The sequence below is a fragment of the Antedon mediterranea genome, chromosome 10 (genome assembly GCF_964355755.1).
Source record: "Antedon mediterranea chromosome 10, ecAntMedi1.1, whole genome shotgun sequence".
NCBI lineage: Eukaryota > Metazoa > Echinodermata > Crinoidea > Comatulida > Antedonidae > Antedon > Antedon mediterranea.
Genome location: NC_092679.1, coordinates 6,008,291 through 6,024,558, shown reverse-complemented (window position 1 = coordinate 6,024,558; position 16,268 = coordinate 6,008,291). Strand labels below are relative to the sequence as shown.

The following is a 16,268-nucleotide window of genomic DNA, read 5'->3' as shown; positions in this document are numbered from 1 at the left end:
CAAAGCTGTGGGTATCAGTGGCTGCAACTTAATGGAGATACAAAAAAAATCGAAAAGCTAAATCAAAACGATAAAGTAAAACAGTCAGAAAAGTTAGCGGAGCTTTCGGGCAACACTAGCCCTTCAGCAGTGCAAGTGAAGGAATTTGGATAACGTCATAGTATAAGAACTGGCAAGTGCTGCCTGGGTGGACAGGAATAAAAGAAATACAACAAAAGGTGACAGGGTGGAGGCTGAATAAGAGTAGAAAACAAAGAAGGTAGCTTGGTAGAGATTTAAACAATTTTGGAATGAAACTAAAACAGCTTAAATGGTGGTTAATATTGAAACTTCAATTTTGGTAGTAAATGGAATAATTTTACCGATCTGGGAGTATGTTCCTAATGTTAAGTCCAAAGGGTTTTGTGGTTTTAAGTTGTAATTCCCAGTGGTTTTCTTTGTCTTTGCGAGTTTTGTCGCTCCATAGGATATTCGCGTGCATTGAAAAAATCGATCATCTCAGATGCTTTGATGTTAAAGTCATCATCATCGCTACATAAACGTCGAAGTCTAACAAGTTGCGAATACGGTATAGCATTCTTAAAAGCTGGAGGATGCGAAGAGTTGTAATTTAGATAAGTGTGCGCGTCAGTATCTTTGTAGTGAACGGATAGAAAGACCAGGTTTATCAATAGATAAACTAATATCAAGGAAAGGCACACACTTGTCAGAAATTTCATGAGTAAACTTTATAGCAGGATGAAAATTGTTCACGAAGTTAATGAACTCATTAAGTTCATCTAAAGTTCCCGACATTTAACACCAACACAATCATCAATATACCGTTTGAATAAATCTGGTTTCTTTCCCTTAAAATCTCGTAACACATTCTGCTCAAAATACCCCATAAAGAGGCAAGCACATCATCTGACATTACTGTGAAATCTCAAAGAAAAGTTTGCCAGTTAACGCACGAGGACACATTGCAACCTACACCTAATACAAATGCTTGTGACCGCATACCTCTAGTCCTCACGTATCATCCTATGAATAAGAAGGTTATTAACATTGTCCGCGATAACTTTTCAATTTTGACTGAAGCTAAATCCGCTACAAAAGATATTTTTCAAGAACCACCCATGATAGCTTACAGACGTGATCAAAGCATTAAAGACACTTTAGTTAAATCTAAATTACAAAACAAAGGTAATGAATCAACTGGAACATTCAAATGTAATAGAAATAGATGTTCGACATGTAATTACGTTTCATGTTCAAACCAAATAGTAGGACCTTCTGGTAATTATGTTATCACAGATCGTATTACGTGCACCACTAGAAATCTAGTTTATTGTATTTCGTGTAACGGTGTACTAAATGTAATATGCTTTATATTGGTGAAACTAAACGCAGGTTAGGTGATAGGTTTGTAGAACATTTAAGGTCTATTAAACTAAAGACTCCCGGATTACCTGTAGCCACCCATTTTTGTAATAATGAGCATTCCCTTTCGGATATTACAATTTCTGGTGTTAAGGTATGTAATGGTTCTGAGACATCTCGTAGAATTATAGAAGAAAGAAGAAAGAATTGTAAAGCTTGGCACTCTTGCCCCTACCGGCATAAATGTACAATTTAGATCTTTTAAACATTAATTTTGCCAGAGACATTCACATATTAACAATTATTTACACTTCAAGCTTTTGTCTTTGTCTTAAATTTGCTGCTTTATAAGCAACCATTCCTGCTTTGTACCCCATAGCTTTTGGAGGCGTGCCTTTATAAATATGCCTTTTGTTTGTTAACATCTTTGATTGGCTGATTTGTTTTATTATGTAATTTTGTGACTTATATATGTTATCCTTTGTTACAATTCTCTTCACATGATGATGGGCTATGCCCGAAACATGTTGTAAAAATAAATCTATATTGAGGCAGTTTTAACTTATTTGATCTTGATTTTTTTATATATATATATGCATATAATATATACAGTAAAATATTTGTACAAGAATGTGTATAAAATAAAGAACTATCAATTGAATTTGTGATGGCTAGAAGAATTTTATTTAAATACAATTTATTAAAAAAAAAAGATTTAATGACAAAAAGATTGACATTTCGGGACCATCAAGGAAACATTTTTAATTTTTTGAAAAATGTAAATTAAATCAAAGTCGGTGAACAATTATTTAAAGCACGAACTTTTTTTTACTATTGTGCTGCCACGTGTTGAAAAAAAATCCCGTAAACCTGGCCTTTCACTGTTGTTTCATGTGTTGACGTTTTATTTTCTCCGCGAGCTTCTTTTGTAAAAAAGAATTATTAGTGTAAATAAAATCAAAAGTTTACGATATGCGATTGTTTCGTTGATAAGTATTTATTTCCACACCGCGCCGAAGCGCTCCTTTCTCATTGGTACTTTCATGTGTACAAAAGTTCAAGTTCAAGTTCAAAAAACATTTATTTATTCAACAATGGCATTATACAATAATATAATTATAGGTGTGTACATAAGTGAAAACATAGTAATAAGCCATCATTTGGGGTCTTCTCTAGAAGAAAACAAGTTTCTTGTCTCGAGAAAGACCCCAGAAACAATACACATACATTTAAACTAATACAATTTACTACATAAAATAATAAATAAAAACAAAAACGATGAAATAAAAATACTTTCAGTGTACTACAATCATAATATTAAAATTAGTATAAAGAAATAAGATATTTTTTAAAATTTTTACGAAAAGTATAAAGAGATTTAAAATGCTTTAGTTTATCATCAAGATCATTCCAGATTCGCGGTCCTGAAACAGAAACAAAATATTCGGAAATTTTCAGTCTAAAAGGAGGTACATCAAGATGCTGAAATTTATTGTCGATACGTAAATAGTACTTGTGTGATTTTGTATGACTTAATAGATTAGACATTGTCACAGGGAGTTTGGTATTAAAGAATTGAAAAATAAAGGAAGCAATTTGTGTTGTAAATAGATCATGTAGACTAAGAATATTGAGTTTTTTAAGTAAAGGTTGGGAAGGGGCGAGATAGTGAGAGAAAGTAATAATACGGGCAGCACGTTTAATTTGTTTATTAAGTTTTTCTAAATTTGATGGGTAGTCGGCTGCCCAAATAATGTTGCAATAAAGAAGATGAGGTTGTATAAGGGTGTTATATAACAAGAGTAAGATATGTTGTGGAAAAAAGTGTCTTAATTTACAAAGGATGCCAATTACTTTAGATATCTTTTTAGATACATACGCTTGATGACTGGTCCATCTCAAGTATTCATGTAGATAAACTCCGAGGAATAGTACTTCGGGTTTACGTTCAATAATATTATTGTTAATGTAAATATTAAGATTTGAGAAATCAATTTGTCTTTGTTGAGTACGAAATAAAATGTAATTAGTTTTCTGTACATTAACAATAAGCTTATTTGAGATGAACCAGTCAGTCATTTTATTTAGTTCAGTGTTGACGGTGTTATATAAGACATTGATATCAGAATGAGAAAACAAAATCGTAGTATCATCAGCAAAGGATATGACTTTCAGAGTGTCACTTGATCTAGAAAGATCATTTACATAAATTAAAAATAGTAGTGGTCCTAAAACCGACCCTTGAGGCACTCCGCAATTTACAGCCTCCACTGATGATTTAAATGAGCCTAACGCAACATACTGTTTACGGTTTACTAAATAACTTTCAAACCAGTTTAATGCAAAACCACCATTAAAACCATCATGTTTGTTTGTCATACCAAAGATATAACTATAGACTATCTTTGTTTTTATCTATCGCATGACTATGTGTGTTTAGTGTGTGTGTGAGTCATAGCAAAGATTATCTGGCGATTATCTTTGGTCATGGTCAAAGTTACTTGACTAAATAAATAATAATCTCCTATGCTATTAAGTCGATCTGAAATATCCGTTCGTGGGAAAAAATGACACAATTTATAGTTACTCCAGCAGCAGCATTTATTGATGAAACTATTTCGGTATGTGTGTACGGCGTACATGAATTCCCAAATGTAACAATTCGGGCATTTGTGGAGGAAAGGGGAAGGACTTTTGAAGCGTATGCACATTTTATTCCTGACGTAAACGGGGCAGTGAAAGTCGATTCGCACCCGTCAATTGGCGGTAGTTACAAGGGTGAGTAGCTACTAACAAATATCAAAATGAATCTGTCATTAATTGGACACATTAATTAATTTAAAAAGTATAAATGGTTAACTACAGTCTCACAGAACAGATTATACTTTTTTCAGGAATTAGGCCGATGGGTTTATTCACACACATGCAACCTTCACCTGGACAAAAAGCAGGTACAAGATTAGTCAAGAAAGATGTTACAACGCCGCTCCTATTCCATATAACAGTGTATAAAGGATTTTTGTCAACTGCAAATTTTTACTCAAATAATATTGAATCACTAACACAATCTGTTCTGGGCAAGACGACAGTTGAAAGGTGGTATATGGGAAAAGATGTTGACAGGATAGAGGTTAGAAGTGGAAATATTAGAGGAACATTGTTTAAACCAAAAGGTATTGACAAATGTCTTGTTAAAGAAACAACTTTGTTAATTAATTAATCACCTCGCCTACAATGCCGAATTATGCTTTGTTTAATTTATGTTACAGGTAAGGGTCCATTTCCAGGTATTATTGATTTATTTGGTGCTTCTGGAGGAGTCACAGAGTTTCGTTCTTCTTTGTTTGCCACCCATGGTTTTGCTTCCCTTGCGTTGGCATATTTTGCTTATGAAGATTTGGTAACAGACATCAAACAAGTTGATATGGTATATTTTGAGGTAAATATTGATCTGTATAATCAAGTTGGCCTGGGGGAGGGGGAGGGGGGGCATGGAATGGTACTACTGTAGAATAGTAAGGAGTATGACGGGTATGTAAAAGATGGGAAAAGTGCTAACTTTTCTGTGTGCCTATACATTGTGTTTACAATTGTAGTTTTTAGATAACTACACTACAGTATTTGCTAAAGATATGCATTATTATATCAAGATTTCAACAAGATATGTTCAAGTTCATCAGAATGACATGTCAACAAGTCAAATTGATACATAAATTGTGCATCCAAAGTTCATATAGTTTAGTGAACATTAATATTTGTTATCAACAAGAAGACCCATTAACCAGTAATGAACCTACTGACCACCTAAGCCCTCAGACCTAGATTAAACACAGTTTTTCACTCTTCAAAAAAGATATTGTTTGGCTTATAAAGTAAGGAATTAATATAGCAGTTTGGTTGTGAACTATTTCTAAATTTCTAATAATTATTTTGCAGGAGGCAGTTGATTGGATGTTAAACAATCAATTTGTGATGGATTCTGGGATAGGCATCATCGGAGTGTCTACTGGTGCTCAAATTGTTGTAAAACTGTCAATCATTTGTGGACCAAAGGTTACCAAGATTCAATATGATTTAAATCATGAGAAAGACAAAAATCTCCAACACCACTCCCCCGCCCCCCACACACACACATATATACTTATATACCTTACAATAATTATATTTAAAACATAAGAGCTAATTGCTGTTTTTTCTAACTATTTGTAGATCAAGGCATGTGTGTGCATTAATGGAAGTCCATTCTACACTGAAGGTGGGACTGGAAATTTATACAAAGGAAAACAATCTGCAAACTATATTATGAAGTAAGAAAAAGCAAATAAGATACATTCTTAATTATACTTTCTATGACTGCAGAGAATTGTGGAGTTGCACTTTCGGAAACTAGAATTTATTCAAGACAATACAGTACTATAATCAAAAGGTTTGTGACTTTCTGACTGCAGAGAGGACTGATAAATTCTGAAGGAATATCCACACCTGTGTGAATGCTTAAACATATATATTTTTTTTGTGAGGGCGTGTGGCGCAGTGTGTTCGACGTTTGATTACTGATCGTGAGATCGAGGTTTCAATCCAACTCTCGCTGCATTGCTTGTATCTTTAGGCAAGACACTTTACTTACATTTGCCTCTCTCCACCCAGGTGTATAAATGGAAACCCGGTTAGATCAAGACATAACCTTGATAACCTGATTACTAGCTGTATTATGGGAATATATTTCCATATGTGTTTGATCCAAAATGACTGGGGTAATAATGTTCAGCGCTTAGAGGTTTCACAACATAAATCTAGGATATTATTATTATTATTAACCAATTAGGTTTGTATGCTAATAACATGTATTATTATAATTCTTTTCTCTAGTGTTTTTCCTGATAGGGTAGCTACAAAAGATGATATTATTGACATTAGTCGTTTTTGGCCCTGCAAACGAGAAGATATTGACCACTCAACAATTATGAATGTAAGTTCTTTGTTGAAGAATAGATCTTTCAATGACCGTTTAAGATATATTGAATATGTATGTAATCATATTCATGTAGTATATAGTCACATATAAACCCTCAATAGAAATAACGGATACAAATAGGTTAATTGTCTGTTATTTTCACAGCTTGAAGATGCTACATGTCAATTTCTTTTCATCAATGGTCTTGATGATAAAAGCTGGTCCAGTGATTTATTTTCCAAGTTAGGCTGTGAATATCTTAAAGAACATGGCAAAGACAACTGGAAGATATTAAGCTACCCTGGAGCTGGCCATCTCATTGAGCCACCGTATGCTCCTCTTTGTTCCTTATGTTATCACAAATTAGTCAGTGAGTATTTGTCTATTTTAAGAAAGTTATAGTACAGTACCAAACTAATTCAGACACATTTTATCCTACCAGCAAATTAGGAAATAGATTAAAACTCTCTCTACACTATCACACTGTATGTGATAACAAAAAATCTTGTGTGCCCATATTTGGACATGATGATGTCATATCACTACCATTTTTGGTCATATCACTCATATTTGGGAACATCACACTTTTTTTGGTCAAACTAGTTTGATAGTGTAGACAGAGCTTAACATCTATGCAGTAGATTGAAACATGAATTTACTCTACTGCTCAGACTGAACTTACTCTATTGCATATTTTACTATTTACGATGGTGTGTGCTATTCTACTACAGTATTTTGATACAAATGCCTATTTTTGTCTTATTTATTGTTACAGGTGTAGTTGTTAATTATGGTGGTTACCCAGACGAACATTCAGTCGCCCAAGAAGACTCATGGGAAAAAACTTTAGCATTTTTCAAGGAACATGTCGGAAAAAGTGACCATGTACGAAGTGTGCCCTCTTTTGGTGGGATAGGAGCGATAATGGTGCAGCTAAGCAAATTATAGCGCTAATTCAATCATGTGTCATGCATTTATTTCATCCATCTTTATGATTAGGTGTTATATTGCATGTTCAGCTATATTTTTGTAAAATATTGTGCAAGTGAGGCTGTTTTAGTTGTGTGCAAATCTATAATGATTCTACTCCATTCATAGTGCTATATTTTTGTATGGGCTTAGTTGTTAGGATGTTATAAACCAAATAATGAATGCTTTGTATTACAATATTTGTATACATTACCCCTTTTTAAAAAATCTGTGTCATGTCTGGATAAATTTCCTGATTTATACATCTCTTTCAGTATCAGTATGTGACTTCATCAATCAATCAATTCACATTTATTTACTCATCCTTTATAAATACAGTTTCATAGCATAAATGATGGCAAGGATCCTGCATAGAGAAGTTTACACTTCTGTTTTCGCAGGACCCTTTTACATAAAAAACATAAAACAATAAACACAACATAATAGATATAAAATAAAAAAAACATTTCCTATATACATTTTAGAGTAGTTCATCATCAAAAAGCGATAATGTTTTTCTAACAAAGAAGATATTGATTTTATTACTTTCGTACATGTGAATTCTTTCTGTAGGCCTATAGCAAAAGATGCATGAAGATACATGACAACACATTGAGAAAAAAAAACTATAAATTAAAATTGGACTATTTTCATACATAGAATTAGTTGTTGTAAAAAGTTTAAATTAAAATGCAATTTATAATACATAATAAAAATATATTTCTTATTCTGACAGATTTCCTAATTTTAAACTGGTTAATTACTTAATTATTCCCAGGTTTTGAGTTTTTTTATGTTTTTAAATTGATTTATATATATATATAAATCATACTGTCAAAGTATAGAAATAGTGCTCATATTCGGAACATCAACTCATAATCGCGTCAAGCATAGCTCATTAGGTGAAAGTTCCGTAGTTTTTCATACAAAAAATATGAGATCATGTTCCGAATATGAGCACTGTTTCTATAATTTGACAGTATGATTTATATATAATTTACACAGTGCTAGTGCTATGCAACACAATTGATTTATATATATATATATAAATCCAAAGGCAAATAACTGAAAAAATGACAAAGCTGTGGGTATCAGTGGCTGCAACTTAATGGAGATACAAAAAAAATCGAAAAGCTAAATCAAAACGATAAAGTAAAACAGTCAGAAAAGTTAGCGGAGCTTTCGGGCAACACTAGCCCTTCAGCAGTGCAAGTGAAGGAATTTGGATAACGTCATAGTATAAGAACTGGCAAGTGCTGCCTGGGTGGACAGGAATAAAAGAAATACAACAAAAGGTGACAGGGTGGAGTCTGAATAAGAGTAGAAAACAAAGAAGGTAGCTTGGTAGAGATATAAACAATTTTGGAATGAAACTAAAAACAGCTTAAATGGTGGTTAATATTGAAACTTCAATTTTGGTAGTCAATGGAATAATTTTACCGATCTGGGAGTATGTTCCTAATGTTAAGTCCAAAAGGTTTTGTGGTTTTAAGTTGTAATTCCCAGTGGTTTTCTTTGTCTTTGCGAGTTTTGTCGCTCCATAGGATATTCGCGTGCATTGAAAAAATCGATCATCTCAGATGCTTTGATGTTAAAGTCATCATCATCGCTACATAAACGTCGAAGTCTAACAAGTTGCGAATACGGTATAGCATTCTTAAAAGCTGGAGGATGCGAAGAGTTGTAATTTAGATAAGTGTGCGCGTCAGTATCTTTGTAGTGAACGGATAGAAAGACCAGGTTTATCAATAGATAAACTAATATCAAGGAAAGGCACACACTTGTCAGAAATTTCATGAGTAAACTTTATAGCAGGATGAAAATTGTTCACGAAGTTAATGAACTCATTAAGTTCATCTAAAGTTCCCGACATAACACCAACACAATCATCAATATACCGTTTGAATAAATCTGGTTTCTTTCCCTTAAAATCTCGTAACACATTCTGCTCAAAATACGCACGAGGACAAAATATGCAACCTACACCTAATACAAATGCTTGTGACCGCATACCTCTAGTCCTCACGTATCATCCTATGAATAAGAAGGTTATTGTCCGCGATAACTTTTCAATTTTGACTGAAGCTAAATCCGCTACAAAAGATATTTTTCAAGAACCACCCATGATAGCTTACAGACGTGATCAAAGCATTAAAGACACTTTAGTTAAATCTAAATTACAAAACAAAGGTAATGAATCAACTGGAACATTCAAATGTAATAGAAATAGATGTTCGACATGTAATTACGTTTCATGTTCAAACCAAATAGTAGGACCTTCTGGTAATTATGTTATCACAGATCGTATTACGTGCACCACTAGAAATCTAGTTTATTGTATTTCGTGTAACGGTGTACTAAATGTAATATGCTTTATATTGGTGAAACTAAACGCAGGTTAGGTCTATTAAACTAAAGACTCCCGGATTACCTGTAGCCACCCATTTTTGTAATAATGAGCATTCCCTTTTATTTCGGATATTAAAATTTCTGGTGTTAAGGTATGTAATGGTTCTGAGACATCTCGTAGAATTATAGAAGAAAGAATAATTGTAAAGCTTGGCACTCTTGCCCTACCGGCATAAATGTACAATTTAGATCTTTTAAACATTAATTTTGCCAGAGACATTCACATATTAACAATTATTTACACTTGAAGCTTTTGTCTTTGTCTTAAATTTGCTGCTTTATAAGCAACCATTCCTGCTTTGTACCCCATAGCTTTTGGAGGCGTGCCATTATAAATATGCCTTTTGTTTGTTAACATCTTTGATTGGCTGATTTGTTTTATTATGTAATTTTGTGACTTATATATGTTATCCTTTGTTACAATTCTCTTCACCTGATGATGGGCTATGCCCGAAACATGTTGTAAAAATAAATCTATATTGAGGCAGTTTTAACTTATTTGATCTTGATTTTTTTATATAGGCCTATATATGCATATAATATATACAGTAAAATATTTGTACAAGAATGTGTATAAAATAAAGAACTATCAATTGAATTTGTGATCGGCTAGAAGAATTTCATTTAAATACAATTTATTTAAAAAAAAGATTTAATGACAAAAAGACTGACATTTCGGGACCATCAAGGAAACATTTTTAATATTTTGAAAAATGTAAATTAAATCAAAGTCGGTGAACATAAACAAACATGGCGCCAGATTTGACTGTGAAATAGCAGAGCCATATATATGTATATGTTATGCGCGATTTGAACGATTTGCGCAATTTAAAATTGCGCAAAGAATGTTTGCGCAATTTAAAATTGCGCAAGGATTTTCTTGCGCAATATTAAATTGTGCAATCAACTTGCGCAATTTGAAATTGCGCAAGAAAATCCTTGCGCAATTTCAAATTGCGCTGCACAATTTGTAAATTGCGCAAGATAGTTCTTGCGCAATATGACACCTTTGCGCAATTTGAAAACGAACTGTTTGTTATTGATTGTTGTCTTAGGTATTATTAATCGTCATTAGTACTGATATTTGAATTGAAATTATTATATTACTATTGGTATTTATTTAGGCCTATGCCTTCTCCTCATATTATGTTTGAATATGGTATTTTATAGAACCATTGGGAATTCGAGATTTTTTTTATTCGGAAAAAAAAATCGGGAGTGGAGGCTCCCGGGAGGGTAAGGAAATGCGACATTATCTTTAATTTTGAATCATTCTTAGAAATTACTAAAAAAATATGGGTGTGCATGATTTCACAATCTGTCGAAAAACCTTGCGCAATTTGCAGATTACTTGCGCAATTTAATACGTTGCTTGCGCAATTTGAAACACATGTTTCAATTCAAATTGCGCAAGGAATTTTTTGCGCAATTTGAAATTGCGCAAGAAAATCCTTGCGCAATTTCAAATTGCGCAAATCGTTCAAATCGCGCATTACATATATATATGGCTCTGTGAAATAGACTGGCATAGCGCCACCAATTATTTAAAGCACGAACTTATTTTTTAAAATTGTGCTGCCACGTGTTGAAAAAAAACCCGTAAACCTGGCCTTTCACTGTTGTTTCATGTGTTGACGTTTTATTTTCTCCGCGAGCTTCTTTTGTAAAAAAGAATTATTAGTGTAAATAAAATCAAAAGTTTACGATATGCGATTGTTTCGTTGATAAGTATTTACTTCATTTATTTCCACACCGCGCCGAAGCGCTCCTTTCTCATTGGTACTTTCATGTGTACAAAACCATCATGTTTATAGTGTGTGTGTGAGTCATAGCAAAGATTATCTGGCGATTATCTTTGGTCATAGTCAAAGTTACTTGACTAAATAAATAATAATCTCCTATGCTATTAAGTCGATCTGAAATATCCGTTCGTGGGAAAAAATGACACAATTTATAGTTACTCCAGCAGCAGCATTTATTGATGAAACTATTTCGGTATGTGTGTACGGCGTACATGAATTCCCAAATGTAACAATTCGGGCATTTGTGGAGGAAAGGGGAAGGACTTTTGAAGCGTATGCACATTTTATTCCTGACGTAAACGGGGCAGTGAAAGTCGATTCGCACCCGTCAATTGGCGGTAGTTACAAGGGTGAGTAGCTACTAACAAATATCAAAATGAATCTGTCATTAATTGGACACATATTAATTAATTTAAAAAGTATAAATGGTTAACTACAGTCTCACAGAACAGAATATAATTTTTTTCAGGAATTAGGCCGATGGGTTTATTCACACACATGCAACCTTCACCTGGACAAAAAGCAGGTACACGATTAGTCAAGAAAGATGTTACAACGCCGCTCCTATTCCATATAACAGTGTATAAAGGATTTTTGTCAACTGCAAATTTTTACTCAAATAATATTGAATCACTAACACAATCTGTTCTGGGCAAGACGACAGTTGAAAGGTGGTATATGGGAAAAGATGTTGATAGGATAGAGGTTAGAAGTGGAAATATTAGAGGAACATTGTTTAAACCAAAAGGTATTGACAAATGTCTTGTTAAAGAAACAACTTTGTTAATTAATTAATCACCTCGCCTACAATGCCGAATTATGCTTTGTTTAATTTATGTTACAGGTAAGGGTCCATTTCCAGGTATTATTGATTTATTTGGTGCTTCTGGAGGAGTCACAGAATTTCGTTCTTCCTTGTTTGCCACCCATGGTTTTGCTTCCCTTGCGTTGGCATATTTTGCTTATGAAGATTTGGTAACAGACATAAAAAAAGTTGATATGGTATATTTTGAGGTACAGTACATTTAATTGATCTCTTTATTAATCAAGTTGGGCTGGGGGTGGCGCAAAAATGGTTAATGGAATTCTGACAAGCGTGTGTGCCTATACGGCTTTAGTCGACTAATCCCTCATTCTTCAGATGGGCATAAAGCTGCTGGTCCTATTACATGTACTTGAAATATAATTTCCACAGTTTCTTAGTACAAGCTGTAAAAGTGACACATTTGGGATCCAACAAAATGTCCCTTTTTTGAAGCGGGTTTGTTGAAACATAGGCCTAGGCCTATATGTTTATTTTAAAATTGTATCCCTTAATAGAGGTGAACCATAGTACACTGGTTGCTAAAGATATGCATGTATATCAATATTTAAACAAGATATATATATATAATTCCACTATCCAAAATGAGTCACTCTCATCAACGAGTTAATTGATATACAAAAAATCCAAAGATTACAACAATAGTTAATCCATAGTTAATCTAGTTAAACTATAGTTACCCTACCGTAGTTAATCCATAGTTAACTATTTAAACAATAATTTTGTCTAAGGCAGGAAGGCAATATATCTTTATACTATGTTTGCAGGAGGCAGTTGATTGGATGTTAAACAACCCATGTGTGATGGATTCTGGGATAGGCATCATCGGAGTGTCTGCAGGAGCTCAAGCTGTTCTGAGGCTGTCGACCATTTGTGGACCAAAGGTTAACAAGCATTCACTTTGTTTAATCACAGAGATTCCTCCATGATTTCATAAACTTTGTCACTATAATATTGTGTCAAACTATAATTAACAAACTAAAACTATTAAAAAAATATTAAGGTAATTGGTGTTTTTCTGACCCTTGTTAGGTCAAAGCGTGTGTGTGCATAAATGGAACTCCATTCTATACCCCAGGTGAGCCTGCAAGATTATACAAAGGAAAGGAATCCAACTGTTTAAAGTAAGAAAATACTGATTAATTACTTAGTGATTGGTAAAAAGTAATCACTCAAATATACGTCCTCCTGACCCTCCTTTCTGAAGGAGACACATACTTAAATTATATATGTACAGTATATGAGAATTTATTATATATGTACAGTATATGAGAATTTAAGTTATAGACACCAGTGACTCATTTTTTGTCAGTAGCACTACCATGTTTCGGATGTTTGGATGTTGGCATGACTGGTATAGCTCAAATCTGGATGTAAATGTCAACACATAACATGTGTACAATTCAGGATGTGAATACCTACATGATTAAAATATACAATTTTGAATTCTAATATCATGTATGTTTTTTGTTTAGCGTTTATCTTGATAGAGTTGTTAAAGAAGATGACATTGTTGACATTACTCGTTACTTGCCTTGTAAACGTGAAGATATTGACCACTCAACAATTATTAATGTAAGTTCTTCATCATAGAAGGTCACGTTTTATTATACTTGCCATAAGTCTTTGTTTTATCGTTTCTTGTTATGTCCAAATAATTATCTCTGCGTCAGTTCAGCGCGTTTTTCGTTTGCGGAGAAACTATCTGGCGCCTTGTTACAACTAAAAAACGCAAGCTTCGAAACAACCGCTACATTAGCTTGAGATTACTACATTAGCGGTAGATTGTTCTACATTAGCAGTTGTTTCGACATTAGCTGGCGTTTTCTACATTAGCAGTTAATTGTAACAGGCCTCAATCAAGAAGAGTTTTACTGGTGTTTCTAGGATATACGGAAGCCCCAGAAATTAATTTAAAAGATCGTCGGTGTAACAATTGTTGTCATAAAGGAGGTGAGTTGTTGTGTGCCCACATCGAATTTCAGTAATTTCCAAATACTGTATACATTTATGAAAATATTATTGAGTGAATAGCCAATCACAAGTGGCTATACAACACAGTAATGATCTTTTAGCATCAAAATAAGTATAAGGTTTTATTTCACAGCTTGAAGATGCTGCATGTCAATTTCTTTTTATCGCTGGTCTTGATGATAAAAGCACCAGCGAAGTACACTCCAAGTTAGCATGTGAATATCTTAAAGAACATGGCAAAGACAACTGGAAGATATTAAGCTACCCTGGAGCTGGCCATCTCATTGAGCCACCGTATGCTCCTCTTTGTTCTGTTTGTTATCACAAGTCTTACAGTGAGTATTTCCCTGTTTTAAAAATCGCCGTGGCTAAAGATACCGTATAAACTAAAGGTACTGTAATTATAGAGGTCGCTTCCGTTTGCTAAAGGCGGTAAAATGGCATTCCTAAAACTTGTTACCTAAATATTAAACTCATTCCTAAATATAAAACTCGTTCCTAAATATTAAAACTCGTTCCTAAATATTAAAAACCTAAAGTAAAGAATCGAACCTCCAACCCCTTATGCCAAGCCTCATCACAAACCCACTGAGCCACACAGCTGGCGTGGTGAAAAACATTGCCATAACCTATTGGATTAACATCTATCTTACATAGCACCCTTTAGGCCTATTATTATAATTACCGTTCCTTTAGTTTTTAGAAGTATGGTTACGGTACCGTATCTTTAGCCATAACGTTTAAGACTTTTCCATACTAATACAGAATACACATTTTAGCTGTATAAACTAGGCATAAATAATACAAGTTCACTTCCCTGTTTTGTCTATCACATAGCCTATTGTTAGAACAAATTGTCTGAATTGTAAGAGTCTGTTATTCTTTTTCTATTTTATTTTGATGCAAATGTTTAACAGAACTATTCTATTGTTACAGGTGTAGCTGTTAAATATGGTGGTTACCCAGACGAACATTCAGTTGCTCAAGAAGACTCATGGGAAAAAACTTTAGCATTTTTCAAGGAGCATGTCGGAGAAAGTGACCATGTACGAAGTGTGCCCTCTTTCGGTGGGATAGGAGTGATAATAACGCAACAAAGCAAATTATAGTGTAAATATGTCAGTAATATATTACCCCAAAGAATATATATCACAAGAATGAGTATTCCGCGATTTTCCCTGTAACAGTAATATTGTCCATGTGGTAGGGCGCCGTCATAAGTGTGGATGTATCTGGGATGGGATATGTATACAACTTTTTGTGACGGTTTCACTAATCAAAGGCTGGACCACCGGTAGTATTTTCATGATAAAAAATGTTAATAACTACATGCCAACATCATGTTAAATAATATTTGGATATTTAATTGTTCGTTTTATGCAATTTATTTAGTAAAAACTGCCGTATAAACAGTTTGCTTTATCAACCGGGCGCTACGATAGCGTGACCGGGCGTGTTGGTGTTTACGCGTTTTCACGAAGGATAGTTTAATAATATTCCTATATTTAACTTGTTTCTGGTAAAACAAATAAATGTTAATGACATTTAACATTTTGTCCTATTAATAACATGTATTTTATACTAATTTATATCATAAAAACAATACTTAATTTACCGGGCGTAGAGTAGTACACGGCAATGGTAAAGAATAGGCCATGCTGAGTAACGATTCGTTGATTTTTGGTGTTGCTGTGTTAGGCCTTTTTTGTGAACTAACTTAGCATGTTAGTAAATAATTGTCTCTCAAAGTGAATGTACACTAGTTTGTTAATAAATATGTATTATAAAATAGTTCACAATTGCAAAAACTATTATCATAATTCTATGACATTCTGTGACATGTATATTGTATAATATCTATTAAATCAAGTCTTATTTAGTATGTATACATCCGCCCTTATGAGGGCGGGCATCACTCTCTGGAGCTCTCTGTTACAAATTTCTCATGCAAAAATCGCGGGATACTCATTCTTGT

At 33.6% G+C, this 16,268-nt stretch overlaps 2 protein-coding genes across 2 annotated transcripts; both read left to right on the top strand.

Moving 5' to 3' along the window:
- The first annotated feature begins 3,929 nt into the window (after positions 1 to 3,929).
- Positions 3,930 to 7,936, top strand: LOC140060944 (bile acid-CoA:amino acid N-acyltransferase-like). The gene is made up of 8 exons (XM_072107318.1): positions 3,930 to 4,140; positions 4,257 to 4,535; positions 4,632 to 4,801; positions 5,299 to 5,415; positions 5,572 to 5,669; positions 6,232 to 6,331; positions 6,482 to 6,686; positions 7,092 to 7,936. The coding sequence occupies exons 1-8, from the start codon at positions 3,930 to 3,932 to the stop codon at positions 7,262 to 7,264; spliced, it is 1,353 nt and encodes a 450-aa protein (XP_071963419.1). The 3' UTR covers positions 7,265 to 7,936.
- Positions 7,937 to 11,635: 3,699 nt separating this feature from the next.
- LOC140060942 (acyl-coenzyme A amino acid N-acyltransferase 2-like) lies at positions 11,636 to 15,582 on the top strand. Its single transcript, XM_072107317.1, has 8 exons — positions 11,636 to 11,846; positions 11,966 to 12,244; positions 12,341 to 12,510; positions 13,087 to 13,203; positions 13,352 to 13,443; positions 13,795 to 13,894; positions 14,427 to 14,628; positions 15,230 to 15,582. The coding sequence occupies exons 1-8, from the start codon at positions 11,636 to 11,638 to the stop codon at positions 15,400 to 15,402; spliced, it is 1,344 nt and encodes a 447-aa protein (XP_071963418.1). The 3' UTR covers positions 15,403 to 15,582.
- The last annotated feature ends 686 nt before the right edge of the window (positions 15,583 to 16,268 follow it).